The sequence below is a fragment of the Phragmites australis genome, chromosome 4 (genome assembly GCF_958298935.1).
Source record: "Phragmites australis chromosome 4, lpPhrAust1.1, whole genome shotgun sequence".
In the NCBI taxonomy this organism is placed as follows: Eukaryota; Viridiplantae; Streptophyta; class Magnoliopsida; order Poales; family Poaceae; genus Phragmites; species Phragmites australis.
Genome location: NC_084924.1, coordinates 34,685,308 through 34,712,064, shown reverse-complemented (window position 1 = coordinate 34,712,064; position 26,757 = coordinate 34,685,308). Strand labels below are relative to the sequence as shown.

Genomic DNA, 26,757 nt, shown 5'->3' with positions numbered 1-26,757 from the left:
CCCTCCTTTATAGAAAAAATTGTTGGAGGCTCAGCTGGTTCCACTGACCGCGAAGTAAAGCCACACTCGGTTTTAGTTTTGACCTTTTGGCATCACAAAGGGAATTCGGAATTCCAATCCTTTTTTGCACGGTCACACTTTTTGGTTGACAGTGCCAGGAAACGCCTCGAATCATGTGTAAAAGGAATGCGGCTACAGCAGCCTTTCCAGCTGCTCCTTCACCTTCTGTCCTTCTCCCTTCCCCCCTCTTCCTTTTTCTGCATTCCGCTCGGACTCGGGCAGTACCAGCAGCGTGGTCCTCTTGGTGCTAGTCCCACTACTCCATCACTCACCCACTCTCTGCACACGCCATTGCCGCGTCTCCTCTTCGTGCCCCAAACCGAGCAGGCCATATTGCGTTGTACCGCCTTTAAGCGCACCCGCTCCACCACGGACACAGGGGAGGCTCCAAGCATCGCCGCCGAGCGCAACCTCGCCGGTTCCTCCTCTCTGCCAGATCCTCCACCCGCCGGCCGCCGCTCCTCTGTCGGTCCAGTCGGGCGGAGATCCGTCCAGGCGGGGACCGGTTCTTCCTCGTGTTTCGTGTCGGTTAGTAGTAATCCTCCCTTGCTTGGATGAGACAGCTAGCACAGCGTCATTGCTTGCTTGGATGACGAATTCCAGCTTGGCCTGCTCACATTTGCGGTAGTTCCGTTTCGTGACGCATCGGTTCTTGGCTCCGTCTTTCCTAATTGCTCCCTTTTTGTGCCGAAATCCTCAAAGCCTGCAGCTTTAATATCTCCTTTCGGTTCCAGGGGGCTTAAACCCTGCCTACCTACTCCATCTCAAGCTCCGTGGTTGGACATCTCTTTTATTTCATTTGCATGAACAGTGCTTCAATTGACTCTCTGCAAAGAAGAATCTCGCAATGCGGCTCATCTTCTTGTGCCTCTCGATCTGGGCCGTGGCTGCCGCTGCCTCGGGGGCTGGTTTAGACATGGAGGCGCTGCTGGAGTTCGGCAGAGGCATCCGGCAAGACCCGTCCCGCCGTGAGGTCACCCCCTGGAACCCCACCAGCGCGCTGGACTCTGACGGCTGCCCCGTCGATTGGTACGGCGTGCAGTGCAGCGGCGGCCAGATTCTTTCGATTGTGTTTGACGGCATTGGGCTTGTTGGGAATGCTAGCTTGTCTGCGCTTGCAAGGATGCCCATGCTTCGGAACTTGTCCCTGTCGGGCAACAAACTGGAAGGGGTCTTGCCGCCTGAGCTGGGGTCTATGGCTTCGTTGCAGCTGCTGGATCTGTCGAGCAACAGGTTCTCTGGTCCAATTCCGTCTGAATTGACTAAGCTTGCTGGTTTGGGATACCTCAATCTCTCTTCCAATGGTTTTGGTGGCGTGTTGCCGTTGGGTTTCCAGAACTTGAGGAAATTGAAGTACTTGGACCTTCGTGGCAATGGCTTCACCGGCAAATTGGACGGCATATTTGCACAGCTGCAGAGCCCAATCCATGTTGATTTGAGCTGCAACCAATTCTCAGGGTCCCTGACATCAGTCTCTGACAACTCATCTGTGTTTAGCACGCTGCAGTACTTGAATATTAGCCACAATGTGCTATCAGGGCCACTGTTTGAGAGTGCTCCGATGCCTTTGTTCGATATCCTCCAGGTGTTTGATGCAAGTTTCAATATGCTCATCGGCAATATCCCACAGTTTAACTTTATGATTTCCCTCAAGGTGCTGTGCCTTCAGAACAATAATTTTTCTGGCTCCATCCCAGAAGCACTCTTTCGGGAGACCTCTATGGTGCTGACTGAACTTGATCTTAGCTGCAACCAACTTACAGGTCCAATAATTTTTCTGCTCTCAGCTCATGCTTATGTTAAATATTGCATTCAGCTCACTCTTAGGAATGCAGATTTCCTTACACCGTTTTGTAATGCTTAAACCAGCATGTTAACATGAAAAAAGTGGACATTGAAACATTGGGGTTTGCTTCATTATTCTCCCCCCTCCTTTTTTGTTTCTGTAGAAAATGTATACAGATTTGAAAGCACACAAAAAGCGCAGATCTGCTGAACAACTAATGCATAAAGGGCAAATTTGTCATTTCATTCTTCTAAAGTTTGTCAATAATATTTCTAACTCTACTTAGCTGGCTAATTGCTGTGCCAGTTGCCATTATATTTCCTGATATAGTTTCCTTAATTTCTTGTCATTAATTGCCCGCTTTTTAAAGATGCCATGCGCGGGGCTAAAACAGTCATGTTGTGCTAGTTGTCGCACATTTTATACTTATATTTTTCTTATCAATGAAAGGAAATGAAGTGATGATAATATTTGACAGTCAAATTTGATACGGAAAATGGCAACGGGAAATTTAAGTTATTAACAAAGTTTTAGCTGTGGTAATTTGTTTATTTCAAGTTTTAAAAGGAGATTACTTGATTACAGGATCTGTAAACTTTTTCATTTAAAGGGAGGACCTAAGCAAATCCCTAAAACATTTCTTGCACTGTCATAAGCAATTTTGCGGTGACATGTGTACTACGTCTTTAACCTTCTCGACTTTCTCATTTCTAGATGATATACATTATGTTGATTACCTCTAGTTTTTTCTGACCCCTTTTGCCTTATACAGGTCCAATTAGACGTGTAACAGCGATGAATTTGAAGTACCTAAACTTGTCATGCAATAACCTTCATGGAACTTTACCAATCACATTTGGAAGCTGTTCAGTCATTGATCTGAGTAGAAACATGCTTTCTGGGAACTTATCGGTTGTCCGAACATGGGGAAATTATCTTCAGATGATTGATCTGAGCTCAAATAGATTAACAGGAACTTGGCCAGATGAGACAACTCAGTTTTTGAGGCTGACATCATTGAGGATTTCCAACAACTTGCTAGCAGGAGAACTGCCAACTGTCCTTGGAACTTATCCGGAGTTGATTGCCATTGACCTTAGTCTCAATCAGCTTCATGGACCATTGCCTGGAAATCTGTTTACAGCAGTTAAGTTGACTTTTCTAAATCTTTCAGGCAACAGTTTTGCAGGGACTCTCCCCCTTGCAAAGTATGATACCAAGAACTCGACTTCTATAGACTTGTCCATTTTCCCTGTGCAAACTTCAAACCTCTCATTTGTTGATCTTTCAAACAATTCTTTGAACGGCTCACTGCCTACGGGCATTGATGATTTGACTGCATTGACATTGCTGAACCTTCATCAGAACAACTTTACTGGGCAAATCCCAAAAACAATCACCAAGCTAAAGCATTTGCTGTACATTGACTTATCAAACAATCATTTCAATGGTAGCATACCTGATGGCCTCCCTGATGAACTGGTTGAGTTTAATGTCTCCAACAACAACCTGTCTGGCTCTGTTCCGAGCAATTTGCTGAAATTCCCAGATTCATCGTTCCATCCAGGGAATGAATTACTTGTTCTTCCTCGCTCTGAATCACCAAATGACCCTGACAAATCAGCTGAGGGCAGACACGGCATGAAGCGTGGAATTCTATATGCACTGATTGTATGTGTTGTTGTATTTGTTACTGGGATCATTGTGCTTTTACTTGTACATTGGAAGATTAATAGCTGGAAGAGTAGCGGAAAATGTACTGGCCAAAGTAAACAACCTGCAACTCAAGGCCAGAGTGTTCAGAGAAGTGCAGAAACTCTGACAGCTGAAATGCACGATGTATCATTAGGATCATCGCCGACTGCAGAGTATGGAGCTATTTCATTGCCTGGCAAGGAAAGACAACATGAATCCCAAGATGTGCCTGCTGATGCTGCTTGTTTCAATGAGCCAACCGGTAGTAGCTCGGCCCTTAAAGACATCACCAAGTCTTCGATGCCTTCTTTGACATCATCACCTCCTGATGCGCGTGCCCAGCATCATCACTCTATCCTTAGAGTGCACTCTCCCGACAAACTGATTGGGGATTTACATCTTTTTGACAATTCAGTTGTGTTCACGGCTGAAGAGCTCTCTCGTGCCCCTGCTGAGATAATTGGTAGGAGCTGCCATGGGACATCCTACAAGGCTACACTTGACAATGGGTGCATGCTGACAGTGAAGTGGCTGAAGGAGGGCTTTGCTAAGAGTAAGAAGGAATTTTCTCGTGAAATAAAAAAGCTTGGTAGTGTCAAACATCCCAATCTTATCTCCTTGCGAGGCTACTACTGGGGGCCCAAAGAGCATGAGAGGATCATCATATCAGACTATGTAGATGCCACATCTCTGTCTACCTACTTGTCTGGTAAGATGGTTTCTTCACTCCTTCACTCTCATCAAATTATTTCAGCGGTAAATATAGACATTTTCTGATGCATATTTCATCTGTCCAGAATTGGAAGAGCGGAATCTCCCACCTCTATCAGTGGGCCAGCGGCTGGACATCGCGATTGACATTGCCCGCTGTATAGATTACCTGCACAATGAGCGTGTGATCCCACACGGCAACATTAAGTCGTCGAATGTCCTGATTCAGAATTCCACTCCATCTGCTCTGGTTACTGACTACAGCCTTCACAGGCTGATGACTCCGATCGGCATGGCCGAGCAGGTCCTAAATGCTGGGGCCCTCGGGTATTCCCCACCTGAGTTTTCAAGCACTAGCAAGCCATGCCCATCTCTAAAGAGCGACGTATATGCCTTTGGTGTAATTCTGCTTGAACTGTTGACAGGGAAGATTGCCGGTGAGATCATCTGTGTGAATGATGGCGTGGTTGACCTGACGGACTGGGTGAGGATGTTGGCACTGGAGGAGCGTGTTTCAGAGTGCTATGACAGGCACATTGTGGAAGCTGAAAGCTCAGAAGGCGCCCCAAAGGCTCTGGATGACATGCTGCGCATCGCAATCCGGTGTATACGGTCTGCTTCAGAGAGGCCGGAGATACGGACGGTGTTTGAGGACCTCTCGTCCCTCTCCTCATGACCGGAGTTCTTTATAGTGTACATCTCGTACTTGCATCAGCTTGTGAAAACTTGGAGAGGGTATACTAACATTGTTAGGATTTTGTGGCGATGTGTGTAGTCTCCTTGAGCATTCATTGTTTGGGTTGCCCTTCCTTGGAATAGTTAAGTTATTTAGTTAGTCCACAATTTTAGGAGTAGATGATTGTGAGAATTGAGTTTGTGCATTGTGATTTCGGACATCAGAAAGAAAAATAAAGAAAGTTGTAGTGGTGATTTATTGTTCTCCCTTGGTCTGGGACTTTCCGACCTAGATGTATAATCAGTAACCAAATGTCCAAAAATCTACACCTAGATGTTCCAAGATTCTCATTCAATCATCTAAAAAAGGAATTCTCGTTCAATGACATGAACTGGAAAGCAAAACAGGAATATAATTTCTGACCACCATGTGCAGGCAGAGCTTTATGTTTGATGTTTCCATGGTATTTGATTCATGGAGAAATGCGGCACGATTCCTACTTCATACATAAGCAATGCCGTCAAGAGAACTTTGCGGCATGAACATATTCCCTCTCAACAGAGAGAGCGAGGTGGGGGTAAAGGTACTGTCAATTTTCTTCTTGATCTCCCACAAGATGCTAATAAGCCGGCGTATGTCTACATGGATAATGGTTTCTTAATTATCTCTGGTGCGATTTTTTTTTTGTTTGTTTATCCCGGATGTAATTCAAGATCAGTTGATTTCACACGGGGTCAGCAAAAAAGCATAGACACAAAAATATACGAAGTTTAACAGAAAAATTAAGTGATATCGTTTGCGTTCGCATTTAATTCGTTAAGAAAATATGAATACAAACGTTACTAATCAATTTGTCTGAAACACGTCAATCTCAGAGTGCACGCCTTCATAAACCCCCCAAACCCCTTCGCCACCGGCCATCCTCTCCCATTCCAATCCCCACACCTTCCCCTCCAATTCCCTCTCCTCTCGTTCCGGAACCTTCTCGATGCTTCTCTGCCGAAGGTTCTCCTCCGCTCTCGCCCGCACCCCCCTCCCTCGCGAGGGGACCCCCTTCTTCCGCGCGCGCCCCCCGCCACCCCTCCGGCCTCCCGGCCCCCTCCCCGCCGCCTCATGTCCTCCTCCGACGGGTGGCACCACTCCTCCCGGCCCCCGCCGCCTGCGCCCCCGCCTCCTCACCGCGGCTCCGAAAAGGTATTGGTTCACACTCTGGTGCCGTGCTTTCCAGGGTTTCTCTCCAGCTAGCGCGTCCTGACTCCTGAGGCGTGTGCTGTGCCATGCCACTGCAGGATCAGCTGTTCCAGGGGCTGGAGGCGGCATTAGGCACGGCGTTCAGCTCCGAGCCGCTGGCGCCACAGCCGCAGCCGATGATCCTCGTCATCAGCGGGCCCAGCGGCGTCGGCAAGGACGCCGTCGTCAAGGTGATACCCTGCGATCTTCACCCCTTACCTTTGATGCCGTGTTGGTGTTTGTTTAGTTTTGGTGCTTAGCTTTACAATGCTGGGTGTGGGTTGCTCTCCAGAGGCTGCAAGAGGAGAGGGAAGGGATCCATTTCGTCGGCACCGCCACGAGCAGGGCGAAGCGGCCAGGTGAAGTTGACGGAGGACTTCGTGACGATGATGAGTTACTCGAGTACACGCTTGTTTATGGGGAGTGCAAGGGGATCCCCAAGCAGCAGGTATGCTATCGTTGTTATTTGTTTACACCAGAATGGTTTCTTGCCTGCAAATTGGTGTTCATACCCATGCTAGATAAGTTAAGATTTAGGAAAAGAAATATCTAATGATTTACGATTGCCGTAATACACTGACCTATTCAATACCTATTCAATACGATTGTGAATATCTTGTGTCATTGCTGAAAATCGTGCTGTGCATCTAGAACAAGACTTAAGGGTATCACTGTATCAGCAGCGAAGCTAAATTTTGCCAATGGTGATGCAAATAAACATAGCAGTTCGAATTACACAGTACAAAAATTCAGTGGAGAAACTATCCTACGGGTATTCCCTTTTCTGTTTTCCCAAAACAAAGATGAAGAAGATGTTGAATATGTGTCAAATATATTGTAGGAGTCCGGTTATGTTGGGACTTCAAGTTGTAATTAGCGGTATATTGTAGAGTTAAAATCGGACTCTTGTAATCTAGCCTCCTCATAAATATGAGAGGACCGATGTTGTAACCGACACAACGACATAACACAACAAGCTCGTAGGGGGTGCCAGCGGTTCGACCCGGACCCCGGCCAGCCAGTGTTGCAACTGTGGGGAGGAGTGCTTGAAATCAGACCTAGGGGATGTAGGCTGGCCGAACCTTATTAACAAACATCGTGTTTCTAGTGTCGTCTGTGATCTTGCATGGTGTGTCTCGGTAGAACAATGTCGTTGCGTGGGCAATTTTTCTCACAATTGGTATCAGAGTTTCAGGTTTGAAACCCAGAACATCTTCTAGGCTTCACGGTTGCGGGCTGCGCCACCTGATGTGTGATGGGTGAGATTGTTGGGTTTAGTTCCACATCGGAAATTGATGACAGGGGAGCACGACTTAAAAAAAGTGAAGGGTTCCTCATACACCATTCTAGTTTTTTGGGTTGAGTTAGCTCAGGATCTTTGTCGTGGCTCTGCTTGGACCTGTGCGTATAGCGAGCCGTGGGCCAGACTGTTGTGCGCTCTAACAAAGGAGTTGCACTGTTGACCTAATACTTAATTAAAATGTAACTCGTAGCACAATAAATAAGGAGTTGCAAGTATTTACAACAGTTTAACTTCCAAAATTATGATATTTGATCAGAGTGTTGGAGGCTAATGAAGTCGAAACCACTTCTCAACTTGTTCAATTATCTATTTGGTGTGTTGCTAGGCTGAGGTCGAATGGTGTATATGTATGCAAAGTTAGTCATTTTTTTCAATAATGGAAGCTTTATTGTCTCTTATCGTAACATCAGGATGATACAATGCATAGTTAGTCATAGGATATGTGAGCTGTCTAGATTAAACTCCCTCACTTGCTTACCCAAGCTCAGCCCCTAAAAAGCAAAGAACAGGGCTCACTCCACTTTATTTGCAAAGCAAGGGTAGCTCAAACCATGTAGTTCACAAATATTACAATACTAGCATAGGTTTGCAAGCGATAGTTACCATATTTGCTACGTACTTCAAGTCAATTTGAGGTATGGGATATGGTTGTGTTGTACTGCTGTTGGATTTGTTGAAAGAAAAAACATACCGTGACTTGGGCATGCCACCTTCCTGGTAACTGTTACAGGCTCCTTCCTGGTAACTGTTACAGGCTCTCTTTTTTTTGTGAATAATGTTTGCTTTAGTCCAAACGTAAGTTCTAATTTGTCATTTTTTTTTTTGCTTCTATAAACTGATTGCTTGAGCTCCTCTCTGATGCTTGATTGAAGGTTGAAAATACCAACATCTAATGGATTATTACTTTAGTTCTATGAATTTCTGAAAATCTGGCTTTTGAGTTTCTCTGTCTCTAGCATTCTATAGTACTATGTATACATGCCATTTATATTGACTTGATTGAAAGAATATGTAAGCATTTATTGACATTCATTCATAGAACCTTAGAACTGATGTTTGTGTGTTTGTGGGTAATTTACCAGACTGGACTGAATATATGGTCTTTCTACATACTAGAACCTAAGAAATTATGTCTCGGTGTTTTTTGGGTAAAATACTAGACAGGTTTGAAGGAGTGGTCTATCTGCATAAACTTCTCATACATATTACTTTTGGCATCCAGATTCGTGACTACATGGCTAAAGGCTGTGACATTGTCTTGAGAGTGGACATTCAAGGAGCAGCAACTTTGAGACAGATACTTGGTGAATCTGCAATCTTCATATTTTTAGTTGCAGAGAGCGAAGAGGCACTTGTTAAAAGGCTAATCCACCGTAAAACAGAAACATCAGATATGCTTCTTGTCAGAATTGCAACAGCCAGGGAGGATGTGAAACGCATGCAAAATTTTGACTACATTGTTGTGAACGCTGAAGGGAAGCTGGAGGAGGCTGTTAAACAAGTGGAGTCTATCATTGATGCTGAGAAGGCTAAAATTCACAAGTGCAGTGTCAATACCTAAGCTAAAGCTCACGCGAACTATTCCTAATATATTCCTCTGTTCGAAGGAAAATTATCTGTGCGATTTGATCTGTGCAAGTGTGATGAAGAGCGATGAAGGAGATTCGTTATTACAATTTGACTTGGTTCAGATTTCAGTAGTCAGAAAGTTCAACAGATCGCTGGGTCACAAGAATGTAACATGCTATCTGAAGGGATTTCCTTTATAATACTTTTCTTTCACGTTAAATACTAGGGTAATGTACTTAATATTTCGAGGGATATAAATCCTACCTTTTCGTTATTTCTTTCTTTCTATGTTGCTAGATCTTACAAAAGAACTCAGAACGGCTGTACTAAACTAGTTCTGGATGAAATCTTAAGTCATGGATATTTTCTTTTCTTTTTCATCCTGACCAGCATTTTGCTGGGTCATGTACACGAAATGGGTGCCCCTCTAATAGCATAATTGCCAGTTTGGTGCCAAATATGAAATTTTCAGATTGAGTATCTCTTGCTCATTCTAATGCTAGATTGGATGTCGTTAAACCCCCTACTCTTGCTCAATGTTCCTTTAAAAAATCCTTGATTCTTTGCAACTTCAAGCGTAGCCACCTCCGAATATCAGACGCTATTGTCTTCCTCCGAGTTATTTTATCCCGGTTGGACCGGCCATCAGCTCCAAAGCGCAACGGCGGGCCGGCTCGCACAACCAGTGGCAGCCCAACGATGGCGCACAACCTAGAGTTTTTTTACAATTCCTAACATAAATATTTAGAAAAATATATCTTGATGGAAAGATTTATAGAATAAACATCTAACGTCATTTTAAAAGGCTATACCTCTTTCAAAAGACGATAAGCATGCTACGGTGGTAAAAGTGGCTCTTACTGCCATCTTATAGAACGGTTAGACCTACACCACCCTTACCGCCTCCTGAGAGGGCAGTTAGGCTCTACCCCTGGGGTCACCGTTCCTTACCGTCTCCTAAAAAGGTGGTTAGGCACTACCACACTCTCAGGGGCGGTTAGCCCGCGCGTCGACACCCCTTCCCTACCCCCCGTTAGCCTTATAAGAAAGCTAAAATTTAGCTAAAATGTCCATTTTAATCTAGAAAAAAAGAAAGAGGCGGAGAAGAGTAGAGGGGGGGGGGGTTAGCGTGGTGAAACCCTACTATTTTTTATCTGCGGACGTTTTGGATCTCGGTTTTCGGTAAATTTTTCTAGATTTTTTGTTTTTATTAGTAATTAATATATCACTAGATCTAGGGTTTAGCGATATTGCCATATCTACATTAAAATGTGGTTTTTCTTTTTTTAAGTATATTATAAAGATCTATTTCAACATGGTAAGATAGCTATCAGATGTATAGTTATATTTAGAGTACGGTAGTTTTGATTATCTAGACTTTACAAAATAGTGATGTTGTTAATAATTATAGATAATTAGAAACCTTATTAAGTAGATAGGGATTTTAATTACTTTAAATTGGTTAGTTTGCTTAGTAGCAATAATGATTGTAATGAACTAAACGTATTATTTAGGTGATCATCGATTTCGATAATTTTGTCAGAGTTTCGATAATCAGAAGTATAGGGTTCTGGTATTAACGTTGGATATATTTTCAGATGTTTCCAGGTATGTCCAATAAACTATAGTTTTATATATATTGTGGTGAAGGTCAAATTGGTTATGGTCCTAGCGGTGTAAATCTCTCGAGATTTCAGCATATCGTCAAGAGACTTAGTAGAGCCAATGAGAGGACCATAGTGGGCGTGTGCAAGTGACTAATACATCATTTTCAACTGGATCCCCAGCACCATGAGCTTAAGCTAAGAGCCGTGCTAAGCAGTTCTATTTAGGGTACTTCAGGGAGCTCGTCCCGATTAATGTGATAGCTACTTGGAGGCAGTACGTAGATATATCGTGTGAATATGGTCTTCCTCTTGTGCTACTAGCAGAGGCATACCGGAAGGATCAAATAGATATAAACATTGGAGAAGCAGTAGTAGGAACAAGTCAGGTAGTGGTGGATAAAACAAACTCGACAAATGTGGGAGACGAGCAGGATGTTGGGATGTGCAAAAGATGCAACCGAGGGGTGTAGCTGATGAGGGGGAACACATCTCTAGCATAATTGAAGAGATGGAGAGGGAGGATCAGAAGCTCGAGGAAGCCATTGCCGATGAGGAGGAAAGTGCTCATGTTCCTGCATGGTAAAGGAATCAAGATTTTTCAAAGCTAATTGTCAGTAAGGGTCATCAGACACCATGAGAACGAGGTGTCCCAGGGTACTATGTACCCTGATAAGGAGATTATTATTGATGCAGCAAAATACTTATCGTTGTCTCTTCGGAGGCAGTTCAAGGCTTTGAAGTCAAGCAAAAGGGAGTACGATGTCAAGTGTTTGGTGCCTGATTGTTTATGGCGGAAGTGGGTTGACCACTGGAAGTGCTCAATAGTTAGGGAGCATAACTGTCATATTGAGAAAATAGAGTTCTCTCACCAGAACTTATCATCCGCTTTTGTTGCTAATGTTATGTACTGAGAGATTATGAACAACCTAAAGTATGAGTCATGATCAATAATCTGTACTATTGAGAAAAGGTTCCAGTACACAATAAGCTATGTCAAGGCATGGAGGGCGAAACAGAAAGCTATTGAGATGAGGTTTGGGTCATACGAAGCATCTTATGACAACTTACAATGTTAACTAGCCATAATATGTGCGAGAAACCTTAGAAGTTACTTTGACATCAAGCATTATCCTCGAGTGAAGTGTCTGGAATGCGAGTATTGCAGCGTGTTGCGACAACCATCAAGGCATTTAGGCACTGTCAATCCATCATTTGCTTGGACGGAATGTTCATTGCTGGGAAGTATAAAGGACAGATACTGTCTGCAATTGGGGTAGACGTAAACAACCAAGTCATATCACTGGAGTTTGCCTTTAAAGAGAGAGAATGGAGATAGCTGATATTAGTTCCTTGAGAAGGTGAAGCATGCTATTATTCTGGACCAGCCTGATGTATGTTTGATCATGATAGACATGTAGGGTTATTGCAGGATTTGTTGGATATGCAATACGACAGTGTTTGATAGTGTGTAACAACAAAGTGCCCTGATTTGAAGAGCAGGTGGCGCATGAGGCATATGTGTGCAAACTTTTACAAACAATTCAAAAATAAGCACTTCATGAATCTTTTCAAGAAATTGTGCAGCCAAAACCAGTAGAGAAAGTTCAACGCACTGTGGCCAAAACTAGACAAAGTAACAATGAAGCAGTCAGCTAAGGTAATAAACATTGGAGATGAGCCGATTGCTCTTAGACCCATTCCAATAGATACTCCCCAAATAGTAAGGATGTCAGGATCATTTATTAGGAACTTCTCTCAATGGATACAAAATGAGCCAATAGAGGAATGTACCTTGATGTATGACACTAGAGGGGCAAGCTATGAGTCGAGTTTCGGGTGCCCGTCGAGCACTAAGATCTAGATCTTGGGAAGCCGATGGGGACGGGGGCGTGAGGTGGCACGACGCTGATGATGGTGGCACAGGGCGGGGCGACACCGACGTGGGGTGGAGACCAGGGTGCGGGCGGCGTGAGGCGGCGGCGGTGGCCAGGGGCGGGGCGACGCCAGTGCGGGGAGGCCGTGGAGACGGGGCCAGGCAGGGAGGCCGGGGCAAGGCGGGGAGGGAAGGCAGACAAGAGGCCAGGGAGGTCGAGGCGCAGGGAGGGGCGACGGCCCATGATGGGGAGGCCGAGGTGGGGAGGTGGACAGGAGGGCACGACGACCGGGGCGAGAAAGCTGGCGATAAGGGGTGGCAACAAGGTGGGAGGTCTGAGGCTGCGCCGTCGGGGTGGGGAGGAGGGGAGGTGGAGGGGAGGATGTAGAGGGCGGGGTAGTTTGATGGCTGTTTGATATTGGGCTGAGTGGGACTCGGAGAGTTAGGCTAGGTTTTGAGACCCGCTGGCTTGGACCTTGGCCGCGTCCGGCTGTCGACCCAGACCAAAGCAACTACGCAACCAACCTTTCCCTTCCTTCGCCGCGAAGTCGCCGAGTCAACTACATCCGGCACCGGCAGCACCTACCCCCGGCTCCTCCCAAAACCCAGACAGGCTTCCTCTCGCGGCGAACCCTAATGGTGGCGCAGGGGATCGCGGACGCCGTGCAGGCCTACACGGGCCTCTCGCCCGCCGCCGCCGCCACCATCCTCGCCCTCATGCTCGCCACCTACCTCCTCGTTTCCTCCCTCTTTGTCGCCCCCGCCCCCGTCTCCGTCCCTCCCAAGCCGCCCCAGCAGGAGCAGCAGGAGGAAGAGAAGGAGCAGGAGGAGGCGGTGCCGTTCGTGTTTCCGGAGCCCGTGCAGATGGGCGAGGTCACGCTCGAGCAGCTCAGGGCCTACGACGGCAAGGACCCCGCTAAGCAGATCCTCATCGCCATCCGCGGCCAGGTGTACGACGTCTCGCGCGGGAGGTGAGGATTACACTCGATTCTTCTCCGATATGGACTGATCTGCTGCCCATTGAACTGCTTTCTGCAACTGTAAATCATATCAAGCTGAAACAGTTAAGAGGAAACTAATGCGTAGCACTAATTGCACTGGCAAATTATGAAGTGGCAAGAGCTGATCTACGTTGGAGTGGCAAGAACTGATTTTTAGCCCATGTAGTAAGTAGGTTGTAATTTGCCAAACTGGTGATGTGGATAGTCCATTTGGTTCAGAAAACTGTTAGCGCACTAGTCCAGCATGACAACATAAGCCTGAACTTATTAGTTTCAAGGGGTCATATGAAGATACAGAGCTCTTGTTAATTGGTGCAAGCGGGGACATTTAACGATACTGGACACTACTTAAGCCTGGGAGTTAAGGTTTATAAGTACATGTGTGCCTGAGCACATGTGCAAATGGTTAGGCAACCAGCAGATGAGACGCAGATATTGTAGTCAATGTCCATTATTATTCCTGATCTTATGTTTATGGAGTGACATGCAGAGATGCACCAGTATATTGATGTTTCATGTTTGATGCAGAAGACTTCTCAGGTCCATTAGCTATAACCCTATAACGTCATGTTGGTTTCCTTGATGTTTCATATTTGATGCAGAAGACTTCTCAGGTCCATTAGCTATAACCCTATAACATCATGTTGGTTTCCTTGATCGTATCACGCATAGTACATAAATATTTGTAACATGGAAAAAGTCTACTTAACCCCCTGAACTATCGACTGGTATATACTTATAACCCCGAACTATAAAATCAGGTATTATGGACCTTAAACTTTGCGAAATCGTTTACTTAACCTTCTAACATGGTTTCTGAGGCTGTTTTCGTCTCACTGGCGTCCACGCTTGCACTGGTTTTGCCACACACATGCCAAGTAGCGCACCGCCACCAGATCCGTCGGGCCCAAACTCGATTCCAACAAGCCAAGAGGAGATCTGCTAGGCCGAAGCTTTAGGAGCACGGGAGGAGTTCGTTTGAAGCGTCTCCGGGCGTGCATGTGCTTCTCCACCATTTCAAGCAGCGTGCCGTCACCTTCCTCAGTTCCGGCAAGCTCCGTCTGCCCTCACCATCGTGACGCCTTGCTGTAGCTCCCCTCTTCCATCCATGGGCACGGTGAGCATGGCACGGTGAGCATGGCGTTAGCATTCAATGCACAGAAGGCACCAACAGGTAGAGCACGATGCAAGGAATCTCTATTTGCTGCTCTCGGACGGTGGGCCGATCGGAAAATCATCGACGGCAAGCACAAAGCACAACGGCTCTCGGAGCTCAGCTGTGGATCACGCCAGTATTTCACTGTACTGCGATTTGTCGTGATGGGGCTCGGGTTATGTTGGTCGGCGATGAGCAGTGGAGGTCTCGGCCGTAGTTGGGGAAGAAGGGGGTCGGTGCGACGGATCCGGTGGAGATTTGATGGGAATCCGGCTCGATTCGACGGGCACGATCCTGTGCTACCCTTCTCCGTGCTTCGAGGGACTCGGTTGGGGCAGATTTGAGCTCAAGACATTGATTTTTTGGCGGCAGCATGCTGCTGCAGTGGGGAGGGAGCTCGGCTTGCTCTTTGCTCTAGTGTGAGAGGAGAGGAAGCAGGGGGAGTAGAGAGGGGAGACCGGGGGGATAAGATGGCTCGGCTCGCGGGGCACGATTGGTCAGTGTGTGCAGCACCTAGGCATCGGTAGCCACGTGGCACGATTGCTCTGTCCAAGCCAAATGGGAAGAAGAACAATGGCTAATAGGTGGGCTCCCTCCCCATTGCAGCAGTGCCAGCGTGGCAAAACCTGTGCCAACGAGGTGAAAACAACCTCATAAACCAGGTTAGGGGGTTAAGTAAACGGTTTTGCAAAGTTTAAGGTTCATAATACCTGGTTCTGTAGCTTGGGGTTTTAAGTATACACCAATCGATAGTTCAGGGGGTTGTGTAGACTTTTTCCTTGTAACATTCATCTCATGCAAATTTTCAGTTCAAAATGTAACTAGTAATACAATGAGGGGGAGGACAGATCCTTGTTTGGCTTCAGTATATAGAAATTGAAGTTGTTAAACAAAAATAAAGCTTATGCTTACCTTGTCTTGTTGAACTATCTTTTGGGAGCTGTGAAGCTAGAGCTAGAACTGCCAGAGTCCATATTTACTCAAGGGCTATATATTGTTATAACTCGTATTGTTTTGATGAAGTTTTCATCTGGACTCTAGATGGATACATTCATTTGCAACTATCGAACCGAAACACTTATCATATTCAGTACGTACTGTATTTCAATTTTCAACTCTGTATCCGTTTCTTAGGTCTCTTGGTGCTCTTAATTAGCTTTACTGTTTCTTTTTTTCTTTATCTTCTGGTTTCTTCCAAGTCGCAATACCAATATTTACATGTCTGGTTGTTTTATGCACCTTGTTTCTTCACTTATTTAGCTTCACTTATTTACATGTCTGTGCTGTCTAGTTATCATAATTTATCACGTACCATCTCTCCTTGTTTAGCTCCACATTTGTCTGGGAAATAATATATTAGTTTGTGAAATCATATACTACTGTAGTGTAGTCAGTATTGTTTATCCTGCAGTCTGTAATCAGTAGTGTACAGCTACTGTCAGCTACCCTTAATGCCTTGTTTTTTTTTTAACTATTATTCATCTTCTTAGTCTGCTGTTTCAACAGGCAGCAAACACATTCTTATTTGTTGATATCTAGATTCTAGAACTCATCCTGTAGTTTTCTAGTTGGGTGTTCCTTTGGCACATATACTGCCAAGGAATTAAGTACGTAGGTCTGAATCCTTCTAATAATCTTGCACGATGTGTCTGTTTGGATTCTGATTCTCAGATGTGAACTTGATGCTTCTGCAATGTACTGTGACTAGACTACTGTATGCTTGTATCGGCTATTTCTATATGAACATGCTTCCTGCTTCCACATGACACTTGAAATAAGATCTGTTTATCTACCACTTTATGCATAAACGTTTGCATTGCATCAGATTTTGCAACCCTCTTTGATGACTATCACGCATGCTATGCCCTTGAGAAGTAGGGCTCTGTTGGAATAAGATCCTTCCTGCGCCATTTTGGATATATAATGTGGCTTGTTTCCCTTGATGATTGTGTTCCCTGATCTTTTCCTCTCAGGCTCTTTTATGGACCTCAGGGACCATATTCCTTGTTTGCCGGGCGGGATGCAACTCGGGCCCTGGCATTGATGTCATTTGACCATAATGACCTCACCGGGGATTTGGAAGGCCTAAGTCCAGATGACCTGGAGGTTTTACAAGATTGGGAAGAAAAATTCAAGGAGAGGTACCCGAGGGTGGGTCATCTTGCTTGTCAAAACGCAGCAGACAGTAGTCAGAATGCTGATCAGCTTGATCACGAGGAAGAGAACGCCTGACTCCATCGGTTTGTCTTGTCATTTGTTTTTCTTTACTGGATTGCAAGGGATAGATCTGATGCATTACTAGGCGACGTCGCTTTCGTCTTCGTGTGCTGTTTGCCTTTGTGACTAATGTACTTGCTGTGTCTGGCATGTAGTGGATAGGGGGAATTTTGAGTGAAAAAAAAACTCGCATCTTGAGGAACCACCCATGTTCAGCTCATGTGTATATGCGTGATTTGTGTCATAATTCATGGCTTTGTGCCTGTAACAAACAATGATCCTGCTGTCAGCTGAAGCACCATAATTTGGCACCCACACATAGCTTGATTACTTTTAGCGTTGTCGGAGAACAGCATTAGCACCATGTCCATTCTTTATCAGATTCTTCCCTTTCACGCATGATGCGTCTACGATTATTTTTCCGCTCTAGCGCTGGAACCTCGATCCAGGGACAAAAGAGTTTGTGGCACCAACCTTTGTTCGGTTATTTTCGTTCGTTTCTGGCAGGATGAGTGAGTTCGTTTCACTCGTATGCTTGTCAACTGGCCTGAGAGTCAGGTTGCCTGCTCCAATGGGATGGTCAACACGACGACGGGACGGGGCAGGACGTGTCCGCCCGCTTCCGCCGTGGCTAATAATTCTCTCCTCTCGTCTCCTGTCGTCCGAGGCGGAGCAGAGCAGGGGAGCGCACGTCCCCTCACATGGCGTGTCCCGGAGCGCACGGGCCCTCCCTTCCCTTGGCACGCGTGCTACCACAGCCCACAGGGCAGCCGCTATCCATCTATCCATCGCGGGGTCCAGTCTGGAGCCCCCGCCCTCTCCATAACCACGCGCGCTACGGCGATATGCTACCGGTGTCGCAACCGCCCCCTGTTTTTTCCCGCGAAACCAAGCGGAGAAGGCGGCCGCCGAGCAGGGAAGTGGAGGACCAGCGAGCCCCGCCCGTGGCCGCTCCGCTCCGGATATTTACGTCCATCTGGCCGTGCCATAGCCATACGTAGCCCGACCGACCAGCCCCACTTGTGGACATTTCTCCTCGCAGCTTGGTTTGATCAGGTAGATCCAAGCACCAGGGTTTTCACTGTTCCTACAAATATCGTGACTGGCATCGGCTGGTTCACGTAAATGCATCTTCTGCCCTCTAGTTTTGGAGCTTGGACCTTGCGATCCTGACATGGGCTTTGTCGTAAACATTAGGTTATATTCCCACCTCTGTAAGTATTTTGCCGACTCCTTAATACATTCCTTTTCTCCTCTGAAGTGTTTTTTAATGCTTGTCCATTGAGAATAAAGAATAAATTTTTTCGGTATTTACGCTCGACTTCTACTTAAATAATTGAAAAATTGAAGTGCGCCTAGCAATGTCATTGAATAGGGATCCACATCGTCATTGATCCATTTCTCATTAATATTTTCTTGATTTAATGCTCGCTTGGCCATTACACTGGGCGAGCTTGATTGCCTGGACAAATACAATAAAATACTATATTCTTTTTAACGTTGTTTTAGCCTCCAACACATATATCAAGATGACAATCGATACTCTCACTTTTAACATATCTACCCCTTTTGATTATTCATATTTTTCAAGTAATAGCACATCACCACCAATCCACCATGTTCATTTAATTCTGTTCTAACTTCCAAGAGAGCTCTTTTGAAAAACATCATATAGAAACTTAAAACGCCATCTACCTGAGAACAAAACTAAAATCCTAAAATAACATCTATTTGAAAATAGAGGGTGTAGTTTGCATCAAAGTGCACTCGAACAACCATGGGATTAGCAAGGCCATGTCATGTCCATATCCGAATCTCCATCACGGAAGAGGTAGGTGCACTACCAGCAGAGTGAAAGCAATGCAGACTCCGTCAAACACCAATTAAAAATACGTTCCTAGACAAGAATGCTCTAGCTCCTATTGAGGAAAATACATGAATTTTAATGTTCCAGTGCTCCGTTTTTGGTCTGTTTTCTAGCCCTTTGCCTCTGTCCGGCCAAGCCCATGCGGCGGTGGTCATATGGAGGCTCCAGATCTGCTAGGGTTGGAAGGCTGAGAAATGAGAAGGGAGAGGTTTGGTGGCGGCTTTGGAGAAATAGCGGCGACGCAACCGCCCCTCCGTTACCTTAGGGAATTGGGGTGCTAGAGGGCGAGGCCGCAGCTACAAGAGGGCTGATTCCTTCTCCCGATTGGGGTAGAGAAAAATCTTTTTACCTTCCATTGCTCACTCCTTCCTCTTTGATTTTTGTTGGTCACACTTGATTTGAAGTTGAGAGGAGCTCGACTTTTGATTTTGGTGATTCGGTTATTGAAGAGATTAGGTGGAGGAGCTCTGTGTTGGTGCAGTTTGGAGGTATGTGTGCTGAAGCTCGCCCACACGCGCCGAAGCGATGCGATGAGGCCTTATATCTTCATCTTCCTCGTCGATGGCAACGACGACGAATAGGATTTCTGGAACAACGACTTCTGTGACATGTCTTGCCTCAATTGATTTTGCTTTCCAGCAAATCTCTCTGTGAGTATTGCTTCTCTTCTTTCTTTGCACTGGACGGTTCAGGAGTCCTACTATACTGCTCGATGATGAATATGTGTATTGAGACTGGAAATGATCTTGAGTACAATAGTTAGATCTTTGCACTATCTGTTTGCTTGATCATATCTAGGTGGCCACTGGAGACTTCCATCGGTGCTTTCTCTGATCTGTTCTTGTTCACCGAGATTCATATGTTGGTTGGTACTCTAGTGGACTGCCTGAATCCTGGATTGGTTGCTGCTGTTAGTATTGAGTGTGTGCTTCCATTTTGATTCTTGAATTATTTAGTTGTTCGATTTCATCTCTATATTGTGTTTCTTATGATCAGAATGCATACATATGCTTAGTTTGGGACAACATCTTTGTCCAGGATGATAATATAATTTTGGAATAAGTCTATTTTACTTTCTCGAACTATCATGTTTGTCTGGATAACTCCTTAAATTTTTAAACCGTCTATTTTATTCTCCCGAATTATCAATACCGTCCATTTTATCCCCGGAGTGGTTTTCTCGATCATTTTGATGACGTGGTGGCGGTTTCGCCACATGGCAGTCCTAGTCAGCGTTACGCAGTAATTCAATTTTTCTTTAAAAAATAATTCATTAAAATAGATTATTCCGAAAAATAGGTTTTTATGTTTAAAAAATCCAAAAATATAAAATGATTTAGATAAATGTTTTAATACGTTTTTAGCTCTATTTTTATTTATGTAAATATTATTTAATATTTTTCTAGTGTAAAAACTATTCCAAAAATATTAGAATAAATGTTTTAATTTGGAAAATAGTTTTAGAAAATATTTTCCAAATTAAAACATTTATTCTAACATTTTTGAATAATTTTTACACTATAAAAACATTAAATATTATTTATAGAAATAAAAACAGAGCTAAAAACATATTAAAATATTTATCTAAATCATTTTATATTTTTTGGATTTTCTTCTAAACATAAACCTATTTTTCGGAATAATCTATTTTCATGAATTATTTTTCTAAAGAAAAATCGAATTACTACGCAATGCTGATGTCAGCACGCTGACTAGGACTGCCACGTGGCGAAACCGCCATCAAGTCATCAAAACCACCGAGAAAAACACTCCAGGGGGTAAAATGTACGGTATTAATAGTTTGATGGAGTAAAACGGACGGTTTAAAAGTTCAGGGTTATCCGGACAAACGTGATAGTTTGAGGGAGTAAAATAGACTTATTTCTATAATTTTTAGAGATTCTGCTCATGTTGTAAACTAGCTGTCATCTTAAAATTTTATCCAATCAATAATGTATTCATTAGAACAGTTAGAGAGTAGGGTGACATTTATCCTGGGAACAATTGTTAGATTCTTTCTGAGAGTAATTTTATACATGTTCACTACTACTGTCCAATGCTTTACGTGCACATGATTTTGGGTATTGTTTTTGATACTTTATTGCCATTTTATTCAAAGGTCATGTGTAATCAATACCTTCAGTTATGCTCATATATTTTTACCTGTGGAATGATTTTTATGCTCGTATTATAGCATTTTATACAACAGCTCCATCAATGAGTGTCAATGAGTGATCTACACTCAGGACCTAATTGGTTTCGATTCCCATCCATCGTGGCCTCGACATGCGCCTTTTTCCTGGTCTTTTGGTGAGTGAGCCCATCATCCTTCTTCTCCCTTCCTTGCCGCCGGCTTTGGAGGCACCAATGCATGATTTGGGCGAGCCTCGTTGGCAACATGGCATCAGACCCATGCATGCGGATTAAAGAAATCAAGCAGTGTTTAATTAGCTGGTGTTAGCACGAGTGCGGACAGTTCATGGCTAATCAATCGCACCATATAAATGATGTATTTAACTGGTTGTTTTGTGATGATGGTTTCCAATCATACCAGAGTGAGAGTGTACAACTCGGTGAGCTAGCTAACGCCATTATTGGCGCGGTTGGAGCTCTCCTCCTGCGGCCTTGCGTGCGAAGCTGGCCACGGGAGCACGGGCACAGCCTCGCTCGTGTGCAGTTGCATGCACGCTGTGTTCGATTCGAGTCTGGCAGGTTGGGCTCTGATATTTCGGTGGCTCAGATTAAAAATAAAACCTTATTATTAAATATAAATCATTCAGATCTAATTTATTTATTTATTTTTGAACCGATATACATAGTATATATATACATATGTGGTATTTAGATTTTGAGGGTCCGAAACGGTCACACAGCTCGACCCCTCCTGATCGGCCCTGGAGTCAAGTCGAGAGGAGCAGTTGAGTGGCGTGGGCGTGCGGTGTGTGCGTATTATTTGTATTAAAAACCCAAATGCAATGCCGAACATATTCGTTCACGAGCAAAGTAGGTTGGTTTCGTTGTATTTTTAGTACAGCAAATAAAACTAAACTAGGCTAAATAGTTGCAAACCTAGCTAGGGCCTATTTGAAACTTGGGATCGGAATCTAAACCTTGAACAATACTAGTTTGAATCTGAATTAGATTCTAAAAATCTCTCGAGCAATCCCGCTTTTCCAAACAAGCCCGTAGTTACGTGGTCTAACCTCATCAACAGGAGGTGGTAGCAGCCAAACAGTGCAAAACCAAGTGCAACCTTCCTCCCATCCCATCGGACTGCATCAAATTATGCTACAGAAATCGTTACTGACGACCTTGATTTCCTTCTCGGTCTGGTATGTTAGTTTCTGCTGGTACAATGCTGCCACACTGTATACGTAGCTGTGCAGGCGGCAGGGGAAAAAATTCGATCCGGTATACTCGATATACCTGGTTTACTAGGTCTATTGATGATTTCTGTTAAAAAAATTACTATATTTACTAGTATTTTATTTAAATTTATTTATATTTTATATGATACATCTAATATATCTGATAAATCATTCTTACAGTAACCTTTAGTAAAAAACGTCTTGGTGCTTGGGACTAGCTCCAACGGTGTGTGATCTGCCCTAGTCAACTGATCACGAGAAAATGGGTTGACAGTTGCACAGATTTTTATACTACGTGATGCTAGTACGAGCGAACTCGCTTTTCAGCGGCAGTTATGTATTGCAAAGGCTGTTCTTAAAACGCTTTTGCACGGAAAAGAAATGGCTCGACCTGTACGCGCCCATCTTCTTATTTCAGTGCAGTGCACTAATATTAATTGATTAGGTGATATGATTAGTGAGAGGGGCACTTTATCCCGGAAAGGCTGTACATTCGATCTCATAGATGTTGTTGTCGCCGTTTCTTTTGCAACTGAAAGTCTATCCCTTCTTTGGTTCGTTTTGCGCTTTTGGGTTTCTCAAATAAAGAGACTGGAGCCAAGTCCAAGTGTTTCTAAAAATTATGGGCTCCTAGGAGTGTACCGTTACCCAGATTCTACCAAGAAGTAATGGAGTGAGAAGAGGTGGAGGATTAAACAAAGCTGCAGGAGGAGAGAGGGGCGGATCCAGGAGAGGCGCTTAAGGGTATGTCTCTATTTAAATTCTTATTTTTCGATAAATTTAATGAGTTTAGATTTTTTTTTTCTCGTAAAGTTGCAGAGATGCGGGCTTTGTTTGGTTGCTGCCCTCACCCATATGCCTGAGTATTTTGCATGTCTGAAAGTAGACTGAACTTGCTTGATAATTTGCCTGACCAGGCATATCTAAAATGCAAGGCAATGCTTGGTTCATGATTAAAATGATGCCTATATAAAGAAAACAGTCAGTAGTGTTTGGCTCATGATATGCCTGAGATTGCACTCCCATCTATTAGAAACACGGTGAGGTTACCTCTTTATACATGTTCATCTTTGGATGAGAGAAGTGTGAGTATTTGAAGAACAATAAAATGGAAAGATAGTCATAAATTGTAGCAATACGCGTGCTAATATTTTTTTATGGAGTTTTCATCCCATAATGCATTAGAATTCAAGGGTGTGCTCAAATTGAAAGAGTAATAGCACAAGAGAAAGTTACTATAATAGGTTAACATATCTAGCAGAGGGGCACATTACTGTCAGGTTAGCAACCTATCCAAAGATAAGACTATGAAGCAACTGAGCAGCTTCTCATCCTATCTATCATGTAGTCATGCTAATACTTAGGTACGTCTAATATAGAGCAATTGTTTAAACACTGTAGTGCTGCAGTTGCAAAATCAAAAAGGTAAAAAGAAAAGACCATCAGCTGCATTTAGAAGCTTTGCCACTATTTACCAATAACATCACTCAGCACCAGGATCATCACCAGATAAATGCTTGTACACCCAATACTCAAGGTATGTTTTACTCATGCTAATAAGAAAATTTCGATGCACCTTAAATTCAGCCTTGCAAAGGTGCAGTTCTACTGCCATGCTTTGATCAGGTGTCATAACAATTTCCTTGAGCATGTCCCAGAGGGGAGCATCTGGATCAGGCGGGACTGCAACTTGTATTGGTTTTTGAAGGCTTTCTTTGATCCCCATCAAGGTATCTATGATCACCACATCTTGATCACCATCATTATTCACTGTAGGTGTTGCCTTTGACCTTAATTTGTTAGCCTTGTCATTGTGTGATAGAATTAAGGTCTTCTCCTAGTCCTTTTGAAACTTTTCTCGTTAGTCTTCAGAGCAGCAATATTGGATGAAGAAACTTGGCTACCAACTACACTCAGGGTTGCCACCTCTTTACAATCATCGCTATCAGATGATAATTTGTCAGGGTCATCCACTTCTGGATCCTTTGAGCCATCATATCCAGACATATTTTCAGCAATATCGAATGCATCTAAGTCATGGTCAGAATTAGCAGCAGTGGTAGGTTCTTGCATAAATGTCCCATCTGAGAAACCGCTAAACAATTCTTTCAGCTTGTCAAAAAACTGAATTGATTTCGTGAGCACTCCACGATCATTTATATGTAAGGAATATCCTTTTACAATATTTCAAAATAGACACATTGTTTATATTTTAATTTTTTATGATAAAGTACTTACCGAAAGTCCGATAAAAATAAACTTAGATAGAATCATCATTTTGTTCACACCATCCTAGCCACCACCACTCTCATTCATATGACGAGCCACAAGTGTCAAGTATCTTTATAGTGCCTATAGTGATGATGAAATTGATCGACAAAGTAGTGATAAACTTGGAATTCACTCTAAATCGTAGAGGAGTTTCCCTCTGATCAGATGTGGAGGGAAAAGAGATAAGAAGGGGAACTGTTATTTTATACGGAAGGTATTTCACTCAGACAAGCAGTGAGACTGCCTCGAGAGCGAACTCGGGCATCCGATTTTCTACGCCCAAGTCAAGCGTCTGCTCTTAAGCAGGTAGCATCAGATACTCTGGTTCAGGGTTATAACCAAACCCACCTCCGACAGATCATAGTACGAGCGCAGACCAGACATTTTGGTTAAAGGCAGCGACGAAACAGGCCGAGTCACCCGTAGCTCCTATTCAATTTTTAGGTCCGCCCGAGAGAGAAAGACGGCAGAAAAGAAAAGAAATTATCGTCTCTCTCCTCGCTCGCTCGCTCTAACGGTACTATGATTAGGCCCAGGCCCTGACCCCGACAGCGCGCATGGCGGACTTAACAAACGGTCGCTCTCCGCCTCCGGCCCTCCGCTCTTTATAAGCCCCTCTCCCTCGCCTTCACTCGCCACCACCAGCCTCCTCCTACCTCACCTACTCCTCCCATCTGCTGCTCCACGCGCGCGGGAGCGCCATCTCTGAGCCGAGCAGAGGATTCTTCTCTTCTCTCTGCTTTGGAAGGATGCAGTCCAAGCACAGGATCTTCGCGGAGGACCTGCTCCTCGCGGCGGAGGGGGAGGACCACTTCGACCCGGTCCCCGACTCGCTGGTGCTCCTCATCTTCAACAAGGTCGCCGACGCGCGCTCTCTGGGGCGGTGTTCAGCGGTGTCGCGCCGCTTCAACGCGCTCGTCCCGCTCGTCGACGACGCCTGCCTCCGCATCGACCGCGTCATCACCGACGCCGACGACGCGCTCGGCCTCGCCGGGCCGCGCCCGCGCGGCGTGCTCTCGCACCTCTTCAAGGCCATGTTTCTCGCCGTGCTCAAGCCTTTTGCCCACTGCGACGCCAAGTCCTCCGGGAGCCACGCCAAGCACGCGGCGCAGCAGCACCACTCGCCCGCGCAGGTGCTCAAGAACTTCAGCAGCATCCGCAACCTCCGCATGGAGCTCCCCGTCTCCGATGTCGGCACCGACGACGGCGTCCTCCTCAAGTGGAAGGCCGTCTTCGGCAGCACCCTCCAGAGTTGCGTCATACTCGGCGGCACCAGGGTGGACCGGGCCGGCCCCCACGCGCACGCGCACGCGCCTTCCGCGGCCGCCGCCGACCCTGAGTCGGCAGACGACAGCGGAAGCATACCGGAGTCGTTCTATACCAACGGCGGCCTCAAGCTGCGCGTGGTGTGGACCATCAGCTCCCTCATAGCGGCGGCCACAAGGCACTACCTCCTCCGCGAGATCGTCAAGGAGCATCCCACCCTGGAGCGCGTCGCGCTCACGGACGCACACGGGCAGGGCACGCTCAGCATGGGGCGCGACCAGCTCAAGGAGTTCAGGGACAAGCCGCTCGCCGCGGCCGCCGCCGCCAACCGCTCGCAGGTGCCCGCCTGCAACATGAAGCTCCGGTACGCGCCGCTGCTGGAGCTCTCAGACGGCACCAGGATCCACGGCGCCACGCTCGTGGTGATCAAGCCCGTTGGCGAGGCCGGCGGCATCGGCGGCGGCAGGAAGGACCTCGACGAGTTCGTCGCCGGCGCGTTCGACGGGCCGTTCAGGGAGGCCGTGGGCGCGCTTAGCAAGCGCCGCACCTACCTGCTCGAGATGAACGGCTTCTAGTCTAGTGAGCGTGTGCAACAGCAAGACCACCACAGCACACCAATGGCAGCAGGCAATGGCCATTAGATTGCTCTGCTCGCTTCAGCTAAGCTCAGCTTAGATCAGTGGCATACTGAGGTGCTCCTCCTTGTAACAATCAATACTCATGCCGCCTCAATTTCTCGTTACTGCCTTGGTATCCTTGCTACAATAATCGAATGAAATGGCCAGTTCCAGCAGCCAGCTTCATTCCATTTTGGTGCTACGATGAATGGATGAATCAACGAATGGAATGAAGCAATCACATTTTCAATCAAGTGTTGTCCAGCGACCAGCGCGCTGTCAAATTGTTGAATGAAATGGCATCCATATGGCAATTCAAAGCGTTTGTATGCTTTGCTGAAAGAAAAATTTCGCCTTTTGTGAATTGGAAAGGAGGGAATTAGACAGCGCACTTATTGAAGAATTGTGGGACTGTCTATCGAACCATTTGCTCTCTTGGATTTTTACGATTTCCTGTATGGTGTTGCCTCCTATTTCCAAGCCT

At 45.3% G+C, this 26,757-nt stretch overlaps 4 protein-coding genes and 1 pseudogene across 4 annotated transcripts; all 5 read left to right on the top strand.

Moving 5' to 3' along the window:
* Positions 1-114: 114 nt before the first annotated feature.
* Positions 115-5,192, top strand: LOC133916211 (probable inactive receptor kinase At5g10020). The gene is made up of 3 exons (XM_062359782.1): positions 115-1,823; positions 2,619-4,250; positions 4,339-5,192. Exons 1-3 carry the CDS (start codon positions 908-910, stop codon positions 4,926-4,928), a joined length of 3,138 nt encoding a protein of 1,045 aa, XP_062215766.1. The 5' UTR covers positions 115-907; the 3' UTR covers positions 4,929-5,192.
* Positions 5,193-5,672: 480 nt separating this feature from the next.
* LOC133916210 (guanylate kinase 2, chloroplastic/mitochondrial-like) lies at positions 5,673-9,410 on the top strand (annotated as a pseudogene).
* Positions 9,411-12,457: 3,047 nt separating this feature from the next.
* LOC133914744 (glycine-rich protein 2-like) lies at positions 12,458-12,898 on the top strand. Its single transcript, XM_062357774.1, has one exon. It carries the CDS (start codon positions 12,458-12,460, stop codon positions 12,896-12,898), a length of 441 nt encoding a protein of 146 aa, XP_062213758.1.
* A 66-nt stretch (positions 12,899-12,964) lies between these two features.
* Positions 12,965-17,197, top strand: LOC133916209 (membrane steroid-binding protein 1-like). Its single transcript, XM_062359781.1, has 2 exons — positions 12,965-13,481; positions 16,641-17,197. The coding sequence occupies exons 1-2, from the start codon at positions 13,147-13,149 to the stop codon at positions 16,897-16,899; spliced, it is 594 nt and encodes a 197-aa protein (XP_062215765.1). The 5' UTR covers positions 12,965-13,146; the 3' UTR covers positions 16,900-17,197.
* Positions 17,198-24,949: 7,752 nt separating this feature from the next.
* LOC133916208 (F-box protein At5g46170-like) lies at positions 24,950-26,527 on the top strand. Its single transcript, XM_062359780.1, has one exon. The coding sequence runs from the start codon at positions 25,140-25,142 to the stop codon at positions 26,229-26,231; it is 1,092 nt and encodes a 363-aa protein (XP_062215764.1). The 5' UTR covers positions 24,950-25,139; the 3' UTR covers positions 26,232-26,527.
* The last annotated feature ends 230 nt before the right edge of the window (positions 26,528-26,757 follow it).

Excerpts from the sequence above, each read along its gene's own strand:
- LOC133916211 (XM_062359782.1), top strand. The coding sequence starts at position 908 with ATGCGGCTCATCTTCTTGTGCCTCTCGATCTGGGCCGTGGCTGCCGCT. Across the intron at positions 1,824-2,618 it reads TAGCTGCAACCAACTTACAG|GTCCAATTAGACGTGTAACA; the intron begins GTCCAATAATTT and ends TGCCTTATACAG. Across the intron at positions 4,251-4,338 it reads TCTGTCTACCTACTTGTCTG|AATTGGAAGAGCGGAATCTC; the intron begins GTAAGATGGTTT and ends TCATCTGTCCAG.
- LOC133914744 (XM_062357774.1), top strand. The coding sequence starts at position 12,458 with ATGAGTCGAGTTTCGGGTGCCCGTCGAGCACTAAGATCTAGATCTTGG.
- LOC133916209 (XM_062359781.1), top strand. The coding sequence starts at position 13,147 with ATGGTGGCGCAGGGGATCGCGGACGCCGTGCAGGCCTACACGGGCCTC. Across the intron at positions 13,482-16,640 it reads TACGACGTCTCGCGCGGGAG|GCTCTTTTATGGACCTCAGG; the intron begins GTGAGGATTACA and ends TTTTCCTCTCAG.
- LOC133916208 (XM_062359780.1), top strand. The coding sequence starts at position 25,140 with ATGCAGTCCAAGCACAGGATCTTCGCGGAGGACCTGCTCCTCGCGGCG.